General features: G+C 38.0%; 1 protein-coding gene across 2 annotated transcripts; it reads right to left on the reverse strand.

Moving 5' to 3' along the window:
- Window positions 1-14: 14 nt before the first annotated feature.
- BTBD10 (BTB domain containing 10) lies at window positions 15-23,795 on the reverse strand. 2 transcript variants are annotated; one of them, XM_009288839.1, is made up of 8 exons: window positions 23,737-23,795; window positions 9,691-9,884; window positions 8,733-9,018; window positions 6,326-6,428; window positions 5,447-5,567; window positions 4,132-4,329; window positions 2,626-2,736; window positions 15-1,130 (listed from the first exon to the last, which is right to left on the reverse strand). In XM_009288839.1, the coding sequence occupies exons 2-8, from the start codon at window positions 9,842-9,844 to the stop codon at window positions 820-822; spliced, it is 1,284 nt and encodes a 427-aa protein (XP_009287114.1). In that variant the 5' UTR covers window positions 9,845-9,884; window positions 23,737-23,795; the 3' UTR covers window positions 15-819. The 2 variants fall into 2 exon arrangements, with proteins under 2 accessions (XP_009287114.1, XP_009287113.1); XM_009288838.1 differs by lacking the exon at window positions 23,737-23,795 and adding an exon at window positions 22,885-23,043.
- Window positions 23,796-25,406: the final 1,611 nt, after the last annotated feature.

The raw sequence follows: 25,406 nt of genomic DNA on the forward strand, positions 1-25,406 counted from the left end.
ATAATTGAAACCCATTAAAATAATGGAAACTTTATTTGCATGAAAACTTGTTTACAATCATTAATAAATGAAGAATGAACCATTTGCATTTTCCTATTTTGTGACACTTATGAAAAATGTATTAAATAAATATTTGTGAACAGATTAAGGTAAGGCAAAATTTAAGATAAAGCCCCTATCCGTTGTTCACAATTTTTGAACATGGCTCACGCTGCAAACAAGTGAAAAAATTCACTGAAGAACTTTGAGTTTAACAAGATGTTACGTGGGTAATTGAATCATGTCCTCAATCCAAAAACCCAACAGTAAGTAGTTTTGTGCTCAACCATATACACTAAAAGGGTCAATCTATTCAGAGCAAAACTATTTACAGTTAATACTTTTGATAGAAGCACTTTGTTAGTATTGTGCAACACATTTATAAAAAATGGCTTCAAATTCCATTTATCAACCATTTGTAAAGTGCTACTATCAATTCCAATTCTGCATTCTAACCCCTGCGTAACAATACTGATGTACAACTAGCCACCAGCGTCCCATTGGTTCTGAGGGGCTTAAGAGTGAGGACAGTCCGGCATACAAATCACCAATGTCACAAACCTACTGGTAAACACATACATGTATGTAACTGTAACCCCGGGATGTTTGATCTGTACTCTTTCAAAAACAATCGGGGACTCCCTTTGGTCTTTTCAAAGGTCCGTACTGCAATATCCTAAACACTGTTACACAATGGAAAAAACTGGATTTGCAGTGCAGTATGAGTTGAGTACAGAGTCACTTCAAAGTAGCATGCTTTTGTTTTAGTAAGAGTCTAGATCAGAGCGGTGGGTTTTGTCCCTCAGCATCCACCTCACTGTTGTTAGGTGGAGGATGAATAGGCAGAATATCCAGCTCGTCTACTTGGGGGGTAGGATGCATTACCACAAGCTGGTCCTGGGGTATATCTGCTGCCGCTGCTGCTAAATTTGTAATGGATTTGCTTTTCACACACTGAAAGTCAACGTGCCGACTCTTTCCTTCTTCCTTCTCCCATGACATCCGAATAAACGGTCTTTGGACATAGTTGTAAATCACCTCCGGCCTTCCGCCCGGTCGCTTTTTCACTTTCTCTTTGTATGTAGGGTAACCTAAGAAACAGAGTACGGCAGAAGTTAACATTTCCTGTACTGTTCACTTCAGGGTTTTCTTTTACAAAACGGCAGCACGTGGAAGCATAGTGAAGATTAGTCATCATCTCCATCAACACCCTGAATGGACACAGATGCCATCGTGTGGTCCTTAATGTTATCTATGCATGGGGACACAGAGTCAGCAGTTTAACTACCAACCAAACTGTAAGGAAAGAGGCTACAGTGCTATTGATAGTGAATATATTGCCACCAGACAACTCTTCCAAACTTCACAGGCAAAGCTAGTTGCTCCTTCCCTCGAGCCAAAAGCAGCCGCTGTTTCTAACACACTGTGACCTGGAAAGCAGGACATGAGATCTCAAAAGTGGAGAACAGCGTCACTCTGATCTGTGGTTTAAGTTCCCAAGTGGAATCCCAGCGCGTTCCTCCCAGCTCCCCCAAACGATGAAAATGCATCGTTTGAGACCAGTTCTCAGTTCCGGTTACGCTGTGTTCAAGTCATCTCTCCCCTCTGCCTAAGCAATAATTTTCATTTACTAGAAAGTTACATACTATTATGGGGCACTAGCATTAAAGTTTAGTCACACAGTTGTTCTTTGTCTAAAGCAAGAAGTGCCAGCACAAATAATCTGGTATTAGCCAGTGTTACGCACAAAACCAGTTCTTGTTTAGTTGAATGGCACATCAGTCTGAAGGCTCACACCTTGTTCAGCTGAACTTACTTACTTTAGAGATCACAAGCAGTTAAAAGCATTTGCTTTTGGTTGGTAAATTACAAATGTAACTATGACAACTTGGTGAGTGAGTGATAGAAATCCTGCAAATTATAAAGGCTGGATTTTAAAATATTTGGGTCAACAATCAGAAGGAAGATGAAATGCAAAGAAACCCAGTTGTTACAGTCAGGATAAAAATCTAAGGCTACTTAATGTACTTGTCTTTTGCAAACCCAGAGCTGAGATTTTACAGATCGGCCTCCTGAATTACAGGATGTTTATTTCAGATTAATACTTCTTTGCACTTCAATGATCCACTTGATAGTTTTGTATTTCCTGAAAGAAAATGTTTACCTGCAACTTAACACGAAGTTTTTCATTCCAAGCCCTGAAAAGGACACCAGACCAAGAACAGAATATACAAAGCTGTAAAAATGCATCATTACTTCAAATAAAGTACGGAGAAGACTTTGCGTGAAAACTAAAGGGCAAATGGCATGAGATGCAAGTCGTAAGTCAGTCGAAACCACCTAAGTTACATTGCAAACAGTCTAGCAGCTAGACACATCTTGTAGACCAGGCATGAGCCTGTAATCGGGTTTTCTAGCTGGACCAGTTGTTTATTGGGTACCACTCCCCCTCTGGCCGTTTTATCATCTAACATCCCTAGGAAAGACAATACCAACCCTTATGGCTTCAACTGCAGAGACGATCGCAAAGCAGGTAAGTGCAGCAGACCTTTTCCCCCCCCAAAGAGTTAGCAATGCTTCTCCTACCTTCAATGCCCAGTCGGATCTTCTTGAGCCCCCTTTCCTTCAGAACTGATTTGGCCACATCTCGATTTTCAATGTATTTGAAGAATCTATACAACTTTGTGCTGTAAATAACTAAAAATACATTTTAATGAGGAAAAACCGTATTCAAAGATTAAACTTCTAGTCTTAAAACACAAAGATTTATCTTTTTCACTGTTCTGCTTTACTCTATTTATTTCTATTTCAGAATAAGGGGAGAGACTCAAGAATTCCTCAAAATATCCAAAACAGAAATCAGAGAAAAACGGCTGAAGGGACTGTGAAATGGGTTGGTTGCACATGTTCTTCTCCCTATCAATTTAGTCTGTTTTATACACTTAGGGTTTTTTTGTTGGATTTAGGAATGCAATAGGAAAATTCACAAAGCAAACCACATTATATACTCCCAATCCCACCTCCACAAAGAAAGACATCTCAATTTTTTTTCCCTTTTTGATGGAATTCCTGCAGACATTAAAAAAAAATCTTTCCATTCTGCTTGCCATTATGTAAGAGATCTGCAAAGCGGTTTCAGAAAACCCAGGCTCGTGAAGGAGAACAAGAGGGACACCTCTGAAATTTCAATTATAGCACCTTAAAAGAAGGGACCGGGGCCATCAATCCCGTACAGCTGCAGAGATCCAAATCAACTGTTAATGAAAAGTATAAACGTAAAAGGCAAGTGTGTGCCTAACTAATTACTTAGGGTAGGGGGTATTTTTAATTGACACCTTTGAGACATAAAGGTCCTAGAAACCGAAGCCAATTGTGTTACTGCATTAGAACAGCCACATTTGACCTATATTCACATCAACTCTCCCTTCTTTAGGAAGAGCTGCAGGTTTGCATTCTCAAAAAATGTGATTTTTGTTTTGGTTTTTTTATTTAAAGAAAAACAAAACAACAAAAAACTGTAATACTTTGAAGAGACTTCTAAGAAGATTTTATACTACTGGAGTACAGAGTATCTCAAGCTCCTACATGCCCCCACAAAACCCTGAATTTCAAGTTTTCACACTGAAGGAACATTTTCAGCTACAGGGACAGCATTGATGCAGGGAAAGGCAGCCCGTTCACAGGTGCTTTTAACTCATCTATACACCAAACTGTTTTACTTCCAAAATAGTAAGACACTTTTTTTTCCCCAAAAAAAAACCCTCTAGTTGTTCTCCCAGAGTAAACATAACTCCTATCCATTTTTCTCATCAAGCTCTTTCTGAAAAAGTATTTCCTTCCCCCTCATTGACTGACAATACCTTAATAATAAAAATTAGCTTCTCTTTTTCATTAGATTTGAACATAACATGCAACATACGCGTCTGTGAAGCAAAATATTAAGCAGAACTACCAAAACTAAGTTTTTGTGAGGCATTAGGGATGTTGTAAAGACTTTGCTAACAATGCTTATGTACAGGTAAGTTAAATCAGCACATTTACTGCTACCTCTACCATAGCATGGCTTGGTGGAAACAATGAAAATAAACTTACTTTGTGAATACTCCTCTCCCATTTGCGGAGGATACTCTTCATCCCAGTCAACCACATCATCATCTGTCAGCACAACGATGTGGCACTCCCTCTCACCACTTTGGGCACTGGCTACCATTAATGGGAGAATCATTTCTTCTAGATAAAACTCAAATTGTTTGCGAGCACCATCATTTGACAATTCATGCATGAGAGCACCTGGAACGAAATTTTAAGCATAGGCACATTTGAAAGCTTGGTAAGAAATGAAGGCAGGAATAAGAAACACAGCAGTTCTGTTTATTTTGTAGTATTCACTGCAGACAGCTGTAAAGACACTTAGTCTATCAGTTTCTATAAGATCAGAACTTTTTCAAATGTTTACCAGAAGCCACACCAGAAGTTCAAACTAATAGGGCTGTCCTGCAGATATTAACATTATGTTGGGCAGACAGCGGAGTGACTTTGAGGAGACCTCCTTCATGTTTTACTACTGCTAAACATTCAGTAATTGCGTGTAAGAGCCCTCTCGGGCTTCCTGAAAGAAACATTATTTAAGCCAGTTGCTGAAAAAGTAGAGCATGCAACCCACTTTTCATAAGCTTAAAAACAAAGCCTCTCAAAACCCTCACAGCATGAGCCGCTAAATCCTTCTGCTAAGGACAATGTGCACTGAGAGTGTGACTCAGCAGGCAACACGCCGTGAGGTCACGGCACTGCCGGTGAAGGCAAAGGTGCCCCATGCAGATCTCACAGCTGGCATGCCACAGCTTGGCCCTGCACCGGGCTCTGCTCTGCACAAACACCATGAGATCATAGGAACCAAAGGCACAGGCCAGGTCATTTAAACATTGGCCAAAACTTTGGCTGTGCTGAGGGAAGGAACGAGCTGAAGGGACACTACACACTGGGAACATGCACCTTACACCGCCGGCAAAGCTGCGCTACTTTTGTTAGCAACAGAGCCTAATTCTCTTAAGCACGGAGTTGAATGAATTATCCTCCCGCTCCTCTGCAAAAAAGATAGCACTTAATGTTACTGTATCTGTACTGCAAATGCATCAGTAGAGTTTAAGTATTCCACAGAGCTGACCACAGCAGAAAAATATCTGAGTATCAGATACTGAAATATCAGAAACATTATTTTTCAAAAGATGTCCATCCATTGCCTTTGGAGCTTTATTATGTAAGAGATTAAAAAGGATGGATTTTGCTCATGTAGCATCAGCCATGTTCCTTACTTCAATAAAGGACACAATTTGGAATTAACCACCCCCATATATTTGCTTAAATTAGTCTGTAAAATTCAGATTATTTTAATAAATTCTGTACTTACTGAGATCTCTGCATTTAATAGTACTATACTCAAAAGAGATACAGAGATAGTCACATGCTTCTCTCAATTCAGGAATAGATATCCCATCAGGACAGCGTATCACTCCAGTCTTGTAGTAATCCTATAGTAATGCAGCAAACAAAAAACACAATGCACTTCAACATTCACTGACAGAAACATTTCATCATTTCATTTATGATGCTTTCTCCACAAGCAAACCCCCTAAAATGTAAAAGGGCAACATATGTTAAACTTTGTGAATTTTATCCTCAAATTTATCAATTTTCTGAGCTGCTTCCAGCGCAGTGAGCTCTGGTTAAAACTGTTATTTAAGTGACAACTATCAATACTGATAATTTTGGTGCATGTATACTGTCTTTTATCTGTACTTCTCTTAGCTTTTGCTATTCCGATCCTGCTGACAAAGCAGTATGGCAGCTCTACTTCTTTGTGTAGACATGAAATACATAAGGGGCTATTTTCTTCTCAGACTGAAGTTTGCTTTTCTCCTCTTACCTGCAGTAAGTTAACTTCCAGTACTCTGTTTCATGTAATTTCAGCCCTTCTTGTGCTGAATATATCTGAACTAGATGAACTAGATGCATAGGAGAAGGCAAACACATTTCTGGCAGGCAGTAGTTTTTTGGTTCATTTCATGCATGCTTTCTCTCTCTCTGGCTGTCACATGCACATGTCTAGAAAACCTAGGGGTGTTTTCATATCAAACATTTTTTCCCCTCTAGATAACAATACAGAAAAGCAGTATTTATTCCATCCACAAAGTCCAGAAACACAAGTAAGGCTAAATAAAGAAGTTCTGCCTCTTAATACTCACAGTGCTTGCCCCTGCCTTTTTTCCCCTCCATAAAGAAAACTCACCAGAATAGCACGAAACACAGTGGAACCAATTCCTTCAGCAACTTCATACTCTCCTTTTTCATTAGGACGTGTAAAGTTATGTTCTCTGCCTGATCCAAACATCCTGCTCAAGAATAAAAGTAATTTGGTTAGAATTCCTTACTATGATTTTTTTTTTGGTAAATCTGAAAAGTAAAATGTCAAAAATTGTACCGAAATGGCAGGGGAAAAACCAGTCTATTCCATCTCGGATGTATGTACACTGTTCAGTTTGGTTTATGTTTAGCAAGACTACTAGAAAATAGAAAGAAGGGCAGTGTAACTCAGGAAAGTCTAGTTTTATTTCTCAATCTTAACTTGCCAATATCCTTCAATCAGAACAAAGGTTAGACCAGGCCGTTTCCTGCCAGTGCCAAAGGCGGAGGGAACCCGAAAGAAGTTGTCTTTGGCATTTGTGGGGTAATGTAGCAGAAAAACAGGTTTTGTTGGGGAATTCTCATTATTTAAAGACTTTCGAGGTAGTTTAAGAAACGGGACTTAGTGTTCAAGTACCTGCAACTCACCTCAATTTCATTTAAAAGATTTAATTAATTCAAAAGTTAAAATAACATTCTGATAGAAGATACCCATACTTAAGGGTAGCATGTACAGCGTATTTCTCCCCGCTAGGATGCAAGGAAAGTTACACTAAAGAAAAAATTGCAAGTCCCGAACAGTATCTACAGTATCCCATTAGATCACTAGGAAAAAAGCTGACTTTTTAAAACACACCTGTGATACAGAATTACACCCTATGCTTACAAAAAGTATTGCCATCTACTCTTTGTTTTATTTACAAATATACCCCAAAGGCAAAGCTTTGCTTTCAGACACACAATCCAAAGAAACAGAGCTAGTGTGCTGTGCACATTTATAATGGAGAATGAAGTAACTTTTTTCACTTAATGATTTGACATGCGTCTTCTGACCACTCTTCAAGACAAGAAATAATATTTAGGAAAAAGGCAGTCTAACAGGATATAGGCTTAAGGCAAATAATACATTCTTATTATAGTTACTTTTACCTCCCAGAACATACTAGCTAAGCTGTTCCTGTTTAGTGTCCTGTGAACTGACACTGGGGGAAAGTGGGTTTATAAATAACTTGCATTTTAGAGCAGTATTTCCATATCTTTATTAACCTACTTTTGAATTAGCAGAAGATAAAATAAGCTTGTTCCTTGAACTAAACCCAAAGGGAGAATAACTCAGCAACACACACACACAAAAAATCTAGTGCATTAGCCAGCACCACTTACTCTGAGGCTGGGCACGAAAGAGGAAACTGTTTCACCACATAACTTCACACTGATAGACCCCCAGTTTGTTAGTCTGGATCTTTACATGTAGACATGTATGCATGTATTACACATATACAAATGCCTTACATCAACGATTTAATTCTATTAATGATTACTTCTCTTTATTTCCCTTTACTATTTACACAGAGAAGCGTTTTTTGCTTTCTCTGTAATTCTTCCCCCGCCTTTTCACAAAATAGGGAACCAAGATACTTCTTCTCCCACACAGTGGTGATTTAAACAAAGCAGAAATTGTTTACTCATAGTTATTACCTGTACTTTGGCAAGTAGCTTTATATATATCTATTTAAAATATTATTATATCCTTATGGGCTTAACATTTTAATGAAAAAGCCAAATCCAAAGTGACACAGACATAACCTTCATTTCTTTCTTGCCGCAAGTTTGGAAGTGGCACTCTCTACGTTTAGACAATGCAAAACTAGTCAGTATTTGACCAAGTAAACATGTTAAATATGTTGCTCATTATAGTTTCTACAGAAAATATACACACATATTGTAGACTTTCATTCAACTATTGGCCATTTTGAGTGTTAGGTGTCTTTGCTGAGAGGCTCTGATCTGTTATACTGACTCTTTGATATTCCCCTGTCCAAAAAGCATTTCAGAAGATAAATGTGCTGAGCTTGAATGTTGTCAGGGTAGGCCCATTAAGCAAAATAAATTCCTTCAAGGTTTTCCTCCTTGCTATTTTGAAAGAGACTATCTATACTCACTACTTTGTTTTATGAAGCAGCTAGCTTTAAAAACAAGAGATGGAATGAGGCAGACTGAATTCAGAAGCAATGCCCAGCAAGATAGAACAAAATGAGTACATTGAAATGTTAATTTACTTATGAACTCTCTTTTCTCTAGGCAATAGACATCTACTGGCATCTCTGCCAAATACAGAGGAGAACTTACATCTGATTTTTACTTAAAAACCTTTGCAAACTGATAATATTAAACATAAGCAGATCAGCTGTAGCAATATGAGTTCAACAGCTATTTAAACAGTTTTAATATCTACAAAGCATTTATGGCTCTCTTCTACAGTCAGAGATTACGGAAATAAAAAAGATACAGACCTGCCCAACATGGTATTAGGTTGTGCGGTAAAGATAGAAGGATCTACAACAAATCTGGTGTTGTCCACTATGAGTGTTACTCGTTCAGAAGTTCTTAGATTCCGAGCTCCCTCTTTTCCATTTTCATATACGAACACCATTTCCCCACCAGCCTTGCAGCTCCCATCTGAACTTGATTGGCTACTGTTTCTGCTGCTGTTCCCCATGCTAACAACGGAACCATTAGGGGAAGTCTTCTGAGGACGAGGGCTGCTTGGTCGAGACGAACTATGATCCTTTTCTCGATCTTAAGTGGGGACGAGGTGGAAGGAGAAAAAACAGGAAATGAAATTATAGATTTACATGCGTTCTATGCAGTTTGTGTCTTTCCAGGCACAAAACATAGCAACTTGGTAAGTTAAGTACAAATTCTTTCAATTAAATCTATTCTAGTTAAAGAAACCTTCAAAAATAACTGTCCATATATGAGATCCTGAAGTTTCTACCACTTGGACATCAAAGCCACCTCGTCACCCCAAAGCCTTTACAACAAAAATTTAGCGTTCTAGTACTGAAAAAGCAACTAAACATAATATAGAAGCTATGCATCACAGCTGGTGTTTAGTGCTGTAGTTCAAAGAAACAAACCAGGTTTTGTCACTTAAAAAAAAAGTGTTTCCTATATTTCTAAATACCTAAACCCTACCAAGTAAAGGGGAAGTGTTCAGTCAATTATCTTCTTAGAAAAATTAGATTGTTCTTGTGATTTGAACTAAATAAGAGCATCACATAGGAGTACACACTGCAGATTGAAAAAAAAGTTATGACCTATCAAAAAAGGGTACTCCCAGCCCAGGGTATATGTAAGAAATTTGTATGTTGTAGCATCAACAAATAATGCTTTTTATTGTATTCTTTTCACAAAATAGTAATTAAGTTTAAGAATTTTAATCCTGAAATACTATAGATCTGAACACACCAGAATGATACTGTCTTGTTGGCGAAGTAACATTCCTGATGCATGGAGTGAGCTGAGATTCTGCTCTTTCATGGGATGAGTCACGAGATCTGTCACTTGATCTGCGTCTGTCCCTTGATCTCTCATGTCCACCACTTGCACCATGGAGGCTCATTTTCGTATAGTCTATTCCTTTAGCAATACGAGATGAGGTGCTGAAAACAGAAATGAGAGAAACATTCAGCATTTCAAAATTTCAGAAACATTATACATTTAAATTTTAAAGGCATTCACACTCCATGTACATGTTTTGAAGATTAATATTATCCACCTCCATTTTCTTTGTTGTACTCATGTTTATATTTACAAACATGAACAACGATTTGGAACATTAAGCAGACAGCAAGAATTACCTGTTTATTGCTGTGTGATCTACAGAGACACTGCCTGATCAGTTGAGCCTGCCTGTGAACCTGTATTCACAGAAATCCCTTCCAGAACAGGCAAGTCAAATACAACTGAGCATTTTATTTTTATTCTTACTGTTAAATCAAATGTTCTAATGAAACCATAAAATTAAGTTAGGAGTATTTTTTTCCAGTGAAACCTGTTTTGGAAAACCCTTCTCAGAGCACAGGCTTTTAGTACTGACTTCACTTTTATTGCAACTTGCCCTTTACAAAGGTGGTCAGCCTTAAACTAGTTGATACATCAAGACACACCAACCAAGGGTTTATTTCTGAACATTGTTTTTTAAATTTTCAGTTACTCTCAGACAGAACAACAGTAAGCCACCACAACCCAGCCAGCGAACATATGAACTGTATTATTAAAGCCAAGACCTACAGCACTGTCAGTAACAAGTAGGACATTTGTTCTAAACTAGCAAATTTTAATGTAACAGTTTAAGATTTTTTAGACTGTGATTGCTATGTTACATTCCTTAAATTAAGATACTGATTACACTTTGCAATTAATTATTAAACCTACCAACAAAACCAGTCAGTTTCAAGATTGAGTACTCTCAGAAACTATCTAAAAATTAAGTATCAACTTGCAACAGCTATTGTTGAATTTTACTAAAAATACTTACGCTTTTTATTTGTACTCTTTAAACCAGAATTTTTTATATCAGGACAGCACAGACATATCTGTGTCCTTACACCTCACTGGAATTCCTAAATCAGTTCCTTTGCTATTTGTATTTCAAGCGTGGACATGACAACACATCTTATTCATGGGTTTAACTGATGAACTTTCCAAAAGCCTCAGGTACTGGATAACCGAGACAGACATCTGCACAACTACAAGGTCTGACAGACAAAGAAGGGTCATAATTTCCCACAGGAGCCTCAATGCCCCACTTGCTCGCAGCCTGCAAATCCCACAACTTTTACCAAGAGACCTTAAATATGACTGCTAGGAATGCTGTGGGATTCAAGAACACAGAGAGGTAAGAATGATGACCTAGCTAAGAAAAGCACAACAAATTTTAAAAGCATGAACTGTACAAACAAGTTGAGCAAAATGTCCTCTTTTTAAGTTGCTTAGAAGTAACGACAAAAAAAAAAACTATTCAAAAAACTGAACATCTAGCATGACATGTTTCAGCTTCAGGTCTCAGTGACCGATAAGAAGAGGAGCTTAAATCAGAACAAAAAGGCTATGATAGATCTCATGCAGTTTACATTGGCACAAAATGAGTATTAGCACAATGCAAAGAATAAGAAATATACCTCTCAGCTAAGGAACACAAGCTTCTCCCCACCCCATTTGAATGAGGGAAGGATCTCTTATCCGATAAAGCAGAAAGTTTGGTGCAGAGAGAATCTACTGCAATACTGTTTCCTGCCAAGCTTAAAATATGCTGCAATAAGACAAGCATCTTTAGGATGTGAAGTCAGCCAAAGGTCTATTGAATCAGGTAAAAGAACTGCAAACCTTGCTTATGGCTGGAAATGCTCAGATTTACAGCCCAAGAATAAAGATGATCCAACCACTTTCATTAAAAGGAAATAGAATTTTCCTCAGGACTTCCAATGCAATTCTGAATGTATTAAGATATATAGCATTTCAGCATGGCCAACGTGTCTTCTTACTTGTTTTACTTCTCTATTAGAGAAAGGTAAATTCTGTATTATGAAAGTGAAACGTGCAAAAGTTTGCAAGAGTGAGATCTGCAAACCTTCCTTTCAAGAACATCAACAATTTAGGAAAACCTTTGCACCTTTTCTTCCACACATATACATGCATACAAGACATATGCATTTTAATAGGTACAAAATATGCCCCAAAATTATCAGAAATGTGGATTGCAGCCTATAATTAAAACCTAACGTGAAACCAAAGTCTGACCCCTGTTTATACATGATGATATTCATTACTACTACAGCTAAACTTCCCAAGAAATGGCCAAACTTCAAAAAAAAAAAAAACCCAACCAAAAAAACAACTCTATCTCATCTGCCCCTAAAGTGTTTATATTTGCACATCATGTTACAACCAACTATCCCACAAAGGGGGTGGGTGAGCGTGTGTGTATGTGTCTGTGTACCTGCGTGGAGTACTCAAACACATACATAGCAGTCCTGTGACAAAATATCTCAGCAAATCCTAATAAAGCCACATGTGATCAGGCCTTTGTTAAAGCAGTGCTTCGATCCTAGCCCTGATAATATTTCTAGCCATGCTGTGAGAAACCAGAGTTTTGCAGGTGCCACATTTTATAGTATCAAAATGTATGACTCACTATTTCTCAACAGCTAAAGCGCTCTAGTTGCTTTAAATAAGGGAAACACATTAGAAAATGAAACTGAACCACTGTAAGGATATGCAGGCTTATCACGCATTTTGGCAGAGCAGACATAAATTACCCTTTAACAGAGAAGGCAATTAAAATGCGATTCTTAATCCAGAAAACGATCTAAAGCCACATTACCCTCTAAGCAGTGATTCAGAGCTCACACTGAAGTAGGGCAAGCCCTAGTTAATGATCTCTTTACACAAGTTGAGAAAAACAGGTGCTACAGGAAGTGACACTGACTCAGCTGGCATCGTACTTCCTCCTTAGTCACATCTGAATTAAGGACTAAACACGCCAGGCACGACTGTTTCAGCTATACCTTCCCAGTATCGGAGCTGGGGCTACTCCTACCTCGGTACATACAGCCAGCAAGCCTGGGAGGAGAGGGGCAGCGTGCAGAGATTAACGTGCCTCCGGCTGCCAGCCACGTCCAACCCTTCGCAGCACGGACACATGAACCATCAATTCAGCGCACCGCACTACAAAAAGAGGCAGAGGCTGCCAGCTGGAGGAGGACAGAATCCTTAAATATTAAATCAATTGTTTCTGAAACAGATACATTAGTAAATAATTTCAAAGAGCTGTTTGAATTGCAGGGGGCCACACCATTCATTTGCTCTGCTTCTGTGTTGTACTTTCCTCCCTTTAATGTACAGATTAATGCTAACTGTGAGACTGGCACATTATCTATTAGCCAGAAGATGCAAGATGCAAGCCAAAATTGGAATATTTCTGAGAATTCAAGCATGTTTGGCTTGAGACAGCACCATCTGAATCATGAATCTTCACTCATCTTAATAACAGCCATCTAAAATGTCAATCTTAAATCTCATCACTGTTGAGTCACAGTACACACACACAAAAAAATTATTTCTTTGATCTGTTAGATATATACCTGACAAAATCTGAAGTTCCATTTGTTCAACAGCATGTGTACTCAGATAAATACTACCACTGAAATACAACTTTGCTCTACAATAAACAAGACAACTAAAATGAGTTTGGATCTGAACAAAGAGAAAATAAAGAGGTGGAATCTAGCATGTCAGAAGATACAGTCACTGGCTTTACCCTGCAACATTTGACTAGGAAAACCGTGTCACTGAGCTACTGTATCAGTTAGGCTGAAAAAGGAGCTACATCTGTGGCCAGTACATATGAAAGACCACCTGTGTCTTCTCTTTTCCTGTAAAGAGCCTTTAGAAGAAGTTGCAAGTGTTCAAAAAAATGAAGGCAGCAGAACTACCAAATAATTTTGATTTTTTTTTTTTTTATAGGACTTGTTATGTCATTTGATCTGGCATGGTGCTCCATTTGGTTTTGTATTAAAGCCACTGGGGACAGGAGGTTGTTTCTGCAGGGAAATGCAAAAACCCTTCGCTCCATACCAGCAATGCAAAACTTGTTAGGAGTTACGTTATTTCATGCATTACTACAACCAAAACATTCACTCACTCTCTCCATAGTTTTAAAATACTGATTTCTTATGTTGCTAACTAAGACTTGGCAGTGCATTTTGTTCAAGAAGTCCTAACGTTTGTAGAAAATGGAACTTTAACTACAAACCTGTCCCCAGCGATGCAGGCAAGCCAAACTGGCATTCACTAGGGAGTTCCACAGTTGTGTTGACACAGCTACCTACCTACAGCAATGGAAAAGTGACCAACAAAAGCAGAGCTGCCCCATTTGCAAGAACAGGCAAACTGTTAGGAAGTATTGTGGTTCAAAGAAGCATTATGCAGACCAGATAAAACACCAGTACTTCTCAAACAGCAGTGAACCGCTGATAATTAAAAGTGCCAGGAAGCCTTTGGTCTCATGCGGCATCTGGCTGCCATACTATATTAATCTGTAATTTCAGCCTACAACAGTCAATGGTGCTCTGCACAGTGCATTACTTCAAGCCTCCAAGAAAGTCATTATAGTTTCAGATCTCTATCTCACTCTGAAAAGAAGTATTTGCAATGTCAACTTTCAATTAATTCCCCAGCCAATGACTACCAGCTGTGCACTGTGCTGTGGAAACCATGGGCAGTGACTGAGGCACAACACCAAGCCTATAAGCAAAATTTTCTCCTGCGCGCTTAGTAACATATTGCATTTTATTTAGAACTGTAAGAGAGAGAAAAAAAATCCAACATTTTAAACCCACAGCCTCATTTCCTCATTCACTAAAACTGGAAAAAGCACCATATATGTAGACCATCTAGTACTGAAAAGTTTATGAAGGAAAGCTAAGAGAGTCTTGCTTTATCAATTACTTTCCTAAGGGGGTGGTGGTGGGGGAACACCCAACCCTATGAATACTGGTATATTTAGACAATCTTCACAAATTCAATATACTTAGGTCAGTAATAGAATTTCTTCCCCCCCTCAGTCAGGTATCAAGGAAGCTCTGCCTTTGTAAAGGGAAGAGGCATTTTCTTTAAAAGCAGCTGCCTCACAAAGAAAACCAAATAAGCTCAAGGCTTTATTTAAGCAAACCTATTTAATATGATGTAAAGGAGGAAAAAGAGTACCATCAAAATGGCACACTTGTCATACTGGTACGCTTCCTATTTTTGGTATAAGGGAAGAGCTGTTTTTAAAAAATGCAAATGCTCTTCAATTTAATGATGCTTTGGAGTCATGTGTGGAAGGACAGCTTCAGTTTGTCTTTATACATAACAACATATTGCTCTGAATATTTTAATAATAATTAAAAGAAGTCATTAAAGGGAATTAATTCTACTGCTAAAACAATTAGCATGTATTCCAATACAAAAACTTCATGTGCATCCTACTGAATGCTGCCAAAAAACATACTTATTTTATAAAACAGGCTCTTGTCTACACAGAATTATGGTGCTAAACCAATATACTTATTACCCCCCAAACCACCCCAAAACCTTATCTAAATGAAAAGGACGTAGCAGTGGAATATTAACCAAGATTTTTACCCTTTTTTTCTCCCTTTATCTTCTAAAACTTATATTAACTAAGTCTTCTTAAAATATAAACTTAGCTCCAATCCTTTCCTAGGATGATTCACATAATCAACACTTGTAGAATAGGGATATAGAGCTTTATCTATACACTAAGTTACAGATATAATGCTATAAGGCTTTAGAAGAAAAGAAATCTGCTCTGCTCATATTGCTAGGACTTACACAATGACAATGCTTATGCCCCTCTTCCTCCCCCTGAAGTCTGTTCTTTGTCAGCAGACATTTCAATTGACCAGTGCACACAAAGGACAGTACTTTTCCTTTTCCTCATTGTTCTCCTGAATAATGCCCACAGATTATTCCTGTTAACGGATACGCACCTTCCTCTTGTATCTATCAGGGAGGAAACACAAAAGCATGGAAATAATTTTGAAATCAGAGCACAAAGGAATTCTGTTCCTTCCAAGAAGGCAGCTTTGAAAGCCAGATCAGCATCCTTTGGCATTACTTGTTAAGTTCAGCATATTTGATATTTCCATCATTTCTTCAGTAGTTCACTGCACCATCAGCGAGCCTTACTTTTTCCTCCATCATCTTCCCCTCAAGGGTAAGAGATTGTAGCTATACAGTCCATTAAGTGTTCAAAGACGCAAACCCCTCTAGATATTAATTCAATTCAATTTCTAACAGTCACTGACTCAGCCATGCGTAGTGCAATACTGACGTCTGACCTCGCAGCCTCCTGTGAGCTGAATTCATACTTGCCGTTTCCCCATCTCTAAGCAGCCATTGGGTACCGCGATTGACAGGCAGGGTGGGGAGTGTGCGAGAGGAGAGCTGCTCGGTACCGTGCCAAGTACCATCTGCGAAGCTATTTCTAGTCCTGCCAGCTTGTCGGGTTTCAGCACACAAACACCACATCTGAAAAGGTTATTGCTAACTTTCTCTTGTCACATCTCTCATTTGTGCTCGTGATCATTCAAGATAGACAAATCCATGCAAGTTTCAGGAGACAGTTAATTTGTTCCTGTAAAGTCTGCCTGGATTAATATTTAAAATTTGAATTCACCTTCCACTGAGTTCATAAGCAGGTACAGCAATAGCCTTTTGAGAACAAGGCAGCACAGCCTCCATTTTTTAACTACAAACATCCCTCTTCCCAGCAAGTCTAAACCAGGGAAAATGTACTACGCTTTGTGACAATCTAAACATTAGTATGTAATTATACTAATCAGTATCTTTACTGATCAGAAATCAGTTCACCAAGTCCTGATGTAGTGCATCTTCACATCAATAGGTCATCAAATGCTTGACAACAAGTCAAGCCCACCGAGCACAAAAAGCTACAAAGCAAATTAATACACGTGTCAGGATAAAATTTTCTAAAGGTTTTTTCTTTGGGGGAGGTTAAGTAAGCATTATGCTACAGCTTTTTTAAAATTTTTCTTTTTAGAATGTCTGTAGGCTGTTTTAAGGAGCCACAATACACTGGAGGAATAGTTCAAAAGCAAGTCTTACAATAAATAAAAATCAAGATGTCATAAGCAGTAGAGTGGAAATTAAAATATGATGAAAGCTGAAGGAACAAGGGGGATTGTTCAGCAAAAGACTGCTTTTATAAAAAGGAAGTCAGTAAGAAAAACAAGAGACTTGTGATTAGGAAGGCAGGACAGGATCGGCATTCTAGACTGAAGAGTCAGCTCTCTAGACATGGAAGGAAAATTTCTGCTCACACAATTTCAGTTACCTGAGCCAGTGACTTTTCTCCTGGTTTTAGGGTCTTGCGAGGGTTCACACAACCACCCTCCCCATGCCCCAGGGGTAGAATAACCATCACAATCTCATAAGCCTTTTCTTCCCTTCAGAATAAGCCATGGAAGACATGGCTATAATAAGCTGTATAGAAAGCATGCTGGAAAAAACCTTCTTTCTCAGGCATTTTTTTTTGCCTCCAACAGAACAGTCCGCCAGCAGCAAGTGCAAGTGCACCCAGGTTCTTTCAGCACTGTTTCCCTATACAAGGTCTTCTCTCCATAGCATAATTAGCCTGTTTTGTTTCTCCTTTACTCCTATTTCAGGTAGAAAGAACATGCCATGGATGGATTAGCTCCTGACTCCCACAAAACTACCCCTCAGCTCAGGACATGCATCCATCAAAATCTTGTAGAAGCACAGTCCAGCAGTCACGCTTAACTTGGGGCTCCACCTTCAGTAAGGAAGCCCTCGGAAAGAATTCTCTCTGCTTAATTTGGGGAGTGCTACAGGACCTTCCCTCAGCTCAACACAGCAACTCTGTGAACACTTTCCTGCTCCAAAATTCTTAAATATTCACATAATTTTGGTCTTCAGTGGGCTCTCTCAATCATGAGTAATATATTTCTTAGTAATTCAGTTCCATTTCAGGAAGGAAACAACAAAAAAATCCCATGAGTGTTCAGTTGCCAAAGGGATTTTTCAAGCAGCAAGGAATTAACCTTTAGGTAGGCATACATTCACACCTTACAACTTCTGTCAAGCTACCCAAATACATGACCTCCATAAAAGAATATTAATTGCCTTTATTTATATACCAATTCCTACTCCATTTTCAAAATGGGATGTTAGGTAAAAAATCAAAGTTTAAGAAACTCAGAAACATATTCTCCTCCTTGGAACTGGAAAGTACCTCCATCTATTAAAAACCAGCTTCAGAAGTTCAAATTCAAAAGAACTGGGTCCAAACACTTACTGAACCTGTATCTAGCCATTATAGTTTCTACTCTCAGAGCAGAAAGGAGCAGACAGCAATGCAGAAGAGAGTTGTCCACAAAAATTCTAGGGCATAATAGTTCAGAACATAATAGCTTCACCTCTGAAGTGCTTTGTGTCTTAGTTAAAAGTCAGGGTCTGATCAAGTTTTGCATGATGCCGAAGTCCACCACAAATAATATCTGATTATATTTGGAAAAGATCATTTGTGTGCTGGATTTAGTGTGCAGATTTTTGCACAGAAAGTCAGTAAGTTTTCCTTCTCAGCAGTGTTCACAAACTGATGTTTCAGAAATGAAGGATGTCAAAAAGAAAATAAAAAACAACCCAAAACTGTTTAAGACCACTCACTATACCTTAGATACCTTACAAAAGAATGGTAGACTGATGTTTCTGAAAGCCATCACTGAGTGCAGCCCATTTTTCTAGATGCCAAGAACATCTCTTCCCAGCCCATCTCAGTTTCTTCTGAGGGCTTTACATCCTGGTGCCAATAAAATCTAAATGAAGAGCTCTTCATCTGCCAATACCAGGTTGCAATTAAGAGCAGGCATGTTTGCAGTTAACTTAAAGCAGATGATGCACGGTAATTTACAGACTATGACCTGAGCCCATGGCAAAAGTAGGTCTGATTATTTTCCTGTCATGCCTTGTGTAGGCCTACCCCATACTATAAAATGTTCAACTGCAGAAACCCAATTTACAAGAGAAATAAAATCCATCCTGCAGTAGAAAACAGATTATACATTTTGATATCATTCCAGAGATGAGAAGAGGACCCTTCTGGGGATGCTTCATGTACTTACAAAATGCTGAGGCAAGTGGCACTTCCATTCACAACCCATGAATGCATCCTCCCAGCATGCAAAAATAGTATTAGGGAAAAAAATTCTCAGCATTCAGCATCTGCACAATAGCCCGTCATCTATGGAAATTTTTTCAAAGAAGTTCAAGATTTTCAAAGATTCAAGAGGTTCAAGTGTCATGACAACAGAATCACAGCACAGCCACATTTTGTTCATTAATGCAGTAGGGCAGACAGGACTTTGAATCTAATGCTATCTAAATAGAATGAACAAACAAGGACCTATCAAATGGGACTAAAACAGAAGCAGATTCAGTAAATTAAATCTGGGACAAATCTTAAGGAAGAGGGCAAATTTAAGCCACAGATTTTTCACCACAACTCCAGAGAAAGCACTTAGTACAACAGAATTAGAATTAAAGTCTTACAACAACAACAAAAACTACAGCACTATAGAGAAATTACATGTAGGAAGCTAATAACCAATGAAAAAATTATATAGAAAACACAGAACAGTAATACCTAATAATGAAAATATGAATTCACAGACCATTTAATTGAACCTTAGCCACCATTTAGTCCACACGTGGTTGCTGAAAGTTCTCTTCCATCTTATTTGGGTACTTAAATAAAAAGTATCTCAAAGACTTTTGTAATAGCTTGGTCAAACAAGCCTGTTTGTATTGTCAGTTACAGTTAGCTTTAACACCATATAATTTTATCCTGTCTTTGGATTTATACCAGGGATCATTTGCATTATATTTTTGGTCCTTATTTTCTGAATCTCTCCCTTCTGAGTTTTCCGTTACATTGCCCACCTCAGAACAAGTAAGAAAAAGGAGGAGAGAAAACAATGGTACAACTTGCCAGAAGTTTCAAAAATTGGACACTCTCCAAACTAGAAAGAAAAAGATACAATGCTAACCTGTGTAATTAATACATACACCCCCTGAGACAGTTTTGCCACACGTCCTTTGCTTCAAACAGACGGCACAGTGAAGGGAGCTGAGTCTCGTGGCTATCCTTGCTGCCACATAAGCCTTACACACAGAAGGACAGCTCACAATCATAGATTATGTTTTTTATGAGTCTAGAAAATTATCTAAGCTATTTTAAGAATGTTAAGGCTGGAGGATTAAACACTCCAAAGCACCAAGAAGTGACCAGCTAAGCATCTACCTTAAATATTACTCCCTTGTTGAGATTTATTATAAAGTTCTTATTTCACCATTACACTTCTCAAACCTCAAGTATTTTTTTTTTCCTTATGATAACAAGGCATATTTTGAAAGTGCAAGACAAATAAGACTTCAGTATTCAAACCTTTTAACAAAGCAGTTCTGTTCAAGTTATACCATTAAACCTTATGTCTCCAAAAGCATTTTTCCCCTCACACTGCATTTTTCACAGACTTTCAATTGACACTTTTTCTCCAGACAAGTAAGTCAGAAATTATAGTAATATGTCTATATTCAGCCACCCAAAATGCAATTATTTTGTTTAGGCTTTTGAATAAAGTACACTATTTTCCAATAACTGGATTCTCTGAAGTAATCAAGTATCTCAAAGGAACAAGGTAACAAAATATTTCTCCTTAATTTATTCCTTATTCTATTATGACCTCAAACTATTAGTTGGATTCTCAAAGCTTTCCAAAATGGGTCTACGTTATTGCGGGGGGGAGTAGCAGATGTTAGCTTGAATAATGTATCCCCACCATACAGATTAAAACCTTCCATAAAACACTGGCTGGGGGGGGTGGTGTTTTGCCAGAAATATATCCAACTTAGCTTCAATTATTTTAGTGGCACAGATTTCATACCTTCTGATGTGTGAACCTTGAATTCAGATCGTACGAAGTGATCAACAGCAGACTTTCTGAAAGGCACTGGCCATAGCCTTCCTTGAGTTAACTCCTATCAGCATCAAATAATCTTTTCAGAGAGCTGCACAGCTTTTTATTTAAACACTTCCCCAAAATAGATAATCCACAACAGACCACACATGGTAAGACATGTGCACTGTTTGGACTGGATTTACCTAGCTTCAGCTTCCAGTTACTACACTTTATTAAAAATTTGCCTACTGACTAAAGCTCATCATCATAATGCTGTTTCTGCAAAGATCTTTAGACTGATCAAGACGTCATTATTTAACCTTTGAGTTTTCCCTGTCTCAAAAGATATTTAGTAACTCCTATGTCTTCAGAATCCCCTCTAATCCAAATCCTCCCTGAACTGCTGATACCAGACTTCCAGTAACTCCACTATACATCCAGCAGCTGCATTAGCCCTTTTGACTGTATGATGTTACTGGAGGCTTACATTCAATTGACTACCCATTGAGACAGTGTTCTTTACAGTGCCAATACTACCAATGATCATGAGTTGATGTAGTCTACAAAAATGGCCTACATTCTCTGTTCCTGAATGTTTAACTTTGTATTTAGTCATATGAAGAATGCATGGTTATTTGCACCCAGTTTATCAAACCACTCAGATCACATGCTATTAATGAGTCCTTTTCATTATTTAACGCTCCCCCATCATGGGTCATCTGCACCAAGATCAGTTTTAGGTTTTATTCCGGATCACCAGTCATGGGAGCTAGCATGGGATCAGAGATGAACTACATGAACTGGACTCAGCAATGAACCACCCATTTACAATCACACTCCGAGACCTGACAATGAACAGTCCTCAACTCGTGTACAATGCCCTATTATATCTATATTGTTCATTTGCTGATACTCCGCCACATTTTGATCCTAAATAAGAAGCACAGATCAACCACTTACCAGTTCATCTGGTAATAAAAATTCATCTTAATAAAAACAGCAACTGTACAAAGCTAATTCCATAAGCCTATAGTGCCCAGCAGCAGCAGCCACCCTCTTCGGTTCTGTGTTAACCATTCCATTATTCACATCACAGGCAGGCCTATAATTATGTGGGTCTCCCTGTGAGCCTTTTAATTATTGGTGCACTCTTTTCCTGCCCTCTTGGATGTCTCACAATTATCCAAGATTTAATGACAGGAAAATAACCCACAGTATCAATTGCCCATAGAATACTTCGGGCAATGCTTGAGTCCAGTTTATCTGAATCTATGCAATAAAAATGTGAATTAAGTTGCTGTTATTGAATGTGCTCCTTAGCTCTTTTCCCATCATCTTGCAAGTGGAAAAGCTTAAATCACTAACAATTTTAGCTAGCTAACAGAGATGTTTTAGTTATATTTAGCACTTCTAAAAGGGCAAAGTACTTGGAAGATACACACGTATTTGGATGCTTATATATATTTCCAGCAACGTGCTTCTTCACATACATTTGCTAGGTAACCAACTGCTTTGCTTAGTTCATTTTTGAACACTATATGCTGGAAAAACACTAATTAACTTCATAATGTCTTCCAATCAAGAAGCATTTAAAAAAAACATTCTTACAGTGAGGGATGCAGGCAAAAACAAGATCTGACACAGAGCTTTACAAAGTAAGTGCTATAGAGCGTGATACTTGCATGCAAGCAGCTATTACTTATCATCGTGAACAAGTTGCACATATTTTAAGTATGCTACTTAACAGAGAGTATCAACAACTAAAAAGTGATGAACAGGAAGTAAGTCCTAGTAAGCACCCCCAAAAAAATTCATATATTTAGTCACTCAACTGGTGTCTTGATATGCACACAAAGCATTTAGTTTTTAAAAAAAAGACTACAATCCCACCCATGGCAAAACAAATCTAACCACAGATTAGGGAAGCTGACAAATCAGTTAGGTTAGAAAATATCTTTTAAAAGAATTAAGAAGTGTTCCTTTTAAGAAGAACTACAAATTTTATGACAGGACTTGCCACAACCAGATACAGTAGCCTTTAGAATGGACTTTTATTGTAGTTTTTGAGATGCAATAGATGGTACATAGCACCTACCTTGAATGTTTACAAAGTTTACGAGGTCTATTATGCAATTTCCGATCCCAATTCTCTGGATCACTGGAGTTACTGTCATAAGGATGAGGCCGTCCTGCCATTCCACTGCCAGCTTCCTCACACTACTGCTCTGAAAAGCATACATGCAGCACTCACAACCTACATTAAGAGAGCAGTGTTTACCTTTAAATAATGCCACACAGAAAAAAAAAAAACAAAACAGACATGCAGAATTTAGTGTTGTTAGGTTTTGGTTTTTTAAATAAAGATTACAGAAAATAGGGTATACTGAAGCACAACTTCTAAATTGCATGACAACAATATTCTATACATTTTGCTGATAACTGCGCTAAAAAGATTATTTTGTTATAAGAAAGATAGTTCTGTAAATGTTGGCAGACAACTTCAGTTTTGCCACAATTAATTTCACTGTGTCCAAACAGAAAAGTCACTGGTTATAAAACACAAGGCAAACACATCATAATTTTCTTTCAAATGTATAAAGTTAATTCAAAGAAAGATCCCAACTGTAGAAGAGAGACCAACAGGTTTACAATTTGAATGGCTGCCCCAGAGGAAAACAGAATTAAGATTAACAAAGTTGTATCTGAGTCCTTACTCCAAAATGGAATCAACAGCAATCCTTAGAAACACTCAGTGTAGTCCAGTTTCACCGACTTTTGCAGAAAAGTCACAAAAATTTAATAGAAAAATAGACAATATAAGCCTACCCTTCCTTGACTGGGATCCAATGTTATGTTTAACTCCCACTAAAATTCACTCATAGATAAAACAACCATGTGACTGCCAATAAAGATAGCCAATCTTAAATGACTGGTGTTCAAGTCATACCTATAAGTGACACCTGTGTCAAGAGAGCTGTATAGTTCAGAATGACCTGGTTACAAAAATGAAAAAGTAGCCACAAGTGAACAGCTGATGATTGTACAGCATCTGGAAAAAATTGAATTACAGATAGGTAAGCCTACTAAGTAATGGAAAGATAAACCTACTATGTTTCTCTAAAATTTTAAGCTAAATATTTTAGAAACATCCTATCTCCTCCCCCCCCCTTAATTATATTTCTCTTACATTCAATGAAACTTATACTTTTTGGAAGTGAGCCCCAAAGGAATTGAGACTTCTTTAAAACAAAGTTGCTTCTCAAATAAAAAGTCCCTCTCATCATGAAAAATAGAAAAGTTCTTCTGACAAATTTAGATTATCTTAGCTAAATTTAGACCTAATATTTTTTTTTTTTTATTAGGGGACTGGTAGAGAACAAGCTTCTTGAAAACTTTAGTTGCATACGAGTTTTTCTTTCATGTTCAGTTCTAACAAAGAAAACAGATTTTATACCAAGTACACGATCTCCACCACAGTGTTGGGTTTTTTTCCTGTTACCATTTCTATAATTAAACACACTTTGATTGGAAGACTCATATGGTCAGGTGTCCATATAGAGTCAAGAAAGGAAAAAAACATTTTATTTAAAATTACAGGAAATACTCAACTTTCTCATGCAAAAAAAGGCAAAAAGTCCTGATAAGCATTTCATTGTGTATTACCTGGAAATTCAGCTTATCAAAGCACAGTCAATGTGTGATGATACTACACAAACATAGACAGTTATAGGATTTACACACATTTGTTAGGTGTGTTTAGATGCTTAACAAGGAGAAACCTACAACCTATTTCAGAACAGAAAAAGTATTATTAAGGAGACAAGGGGAAGGAAGGCTGGTTTATAAATCCAGTGGCAAGTTACTTCAGCAGCAGTCATTCAGAACTTAGGTGCAATATGACATACCATTTTCATACACAAGCAATACAAAAAACAAAGACACCTTTTATCCTGAATTGAAACAAATTGTGTTCATTAGATTGAGTCACTCGGGCAAGATACACAGGGAGTCTTAGTACTCGTGGCAACAACAGGGTTTAGAACAAAAAGCGAAGACTGGCAATCTCCCAGCGGGACACCACAGCTCCCATTCTGCAATCACTCCCAGCTACTGACTACCGCAGGGTCCTGCTTCAACTCCTGTACCTGCTGAAGCACCACAATGACAGGCATTTCTTTTCAAGCTTTTGTTTGTTTCCACAAATTCTCTCTTCCCTTTAAAACCATCTAAAAGACTTATAAACACCTCACCCTCTCAGGTATGGACCAAAGCAGGTGCCATATGGGAAACAGGTTGTCATCCAGCAGCTAGTTCTTATTCATTTCATTGAAGTAAGACGTCAGTATTTGACTTTAGCTTTCACACTGGAAAGATGTATAAAAGCAGCTGTTTTTACGAGAACTGCAGCTGAAAGGACAATTTAAAGTCGCATTCTTGAGTTGTCTCACACTTTCTGCCTTCTCCCCATCTTTCATTTAATGAAAGTGACAGATTCAACAGGAGGGTATAGGTTCACATACACTTCAAAGAAAAAGACTGTTTTAAGTAGGATCAGTTCCTCAATCTGCTTTGCTGTGCAGCTACATGCTTAAGCCATTACAAACAATAGATGACAGG

This window comes from Aptenodytes forsteri, unplaced genomic scaffold, assembly GCF_000699145.1.
Source record: "Aptenodytes forsteri isolate BGI_AS27 unplaced genomic scaffold, ASM69914v1 Scaffold8, whole genome shotgun sequence".
Lineage (NCBI taxonomy): Eukaryota > Metazoa > Chordata > Aves > Sphenisciformes > Spheniscidae > Aptenodytes > Aptenodytes forsteri.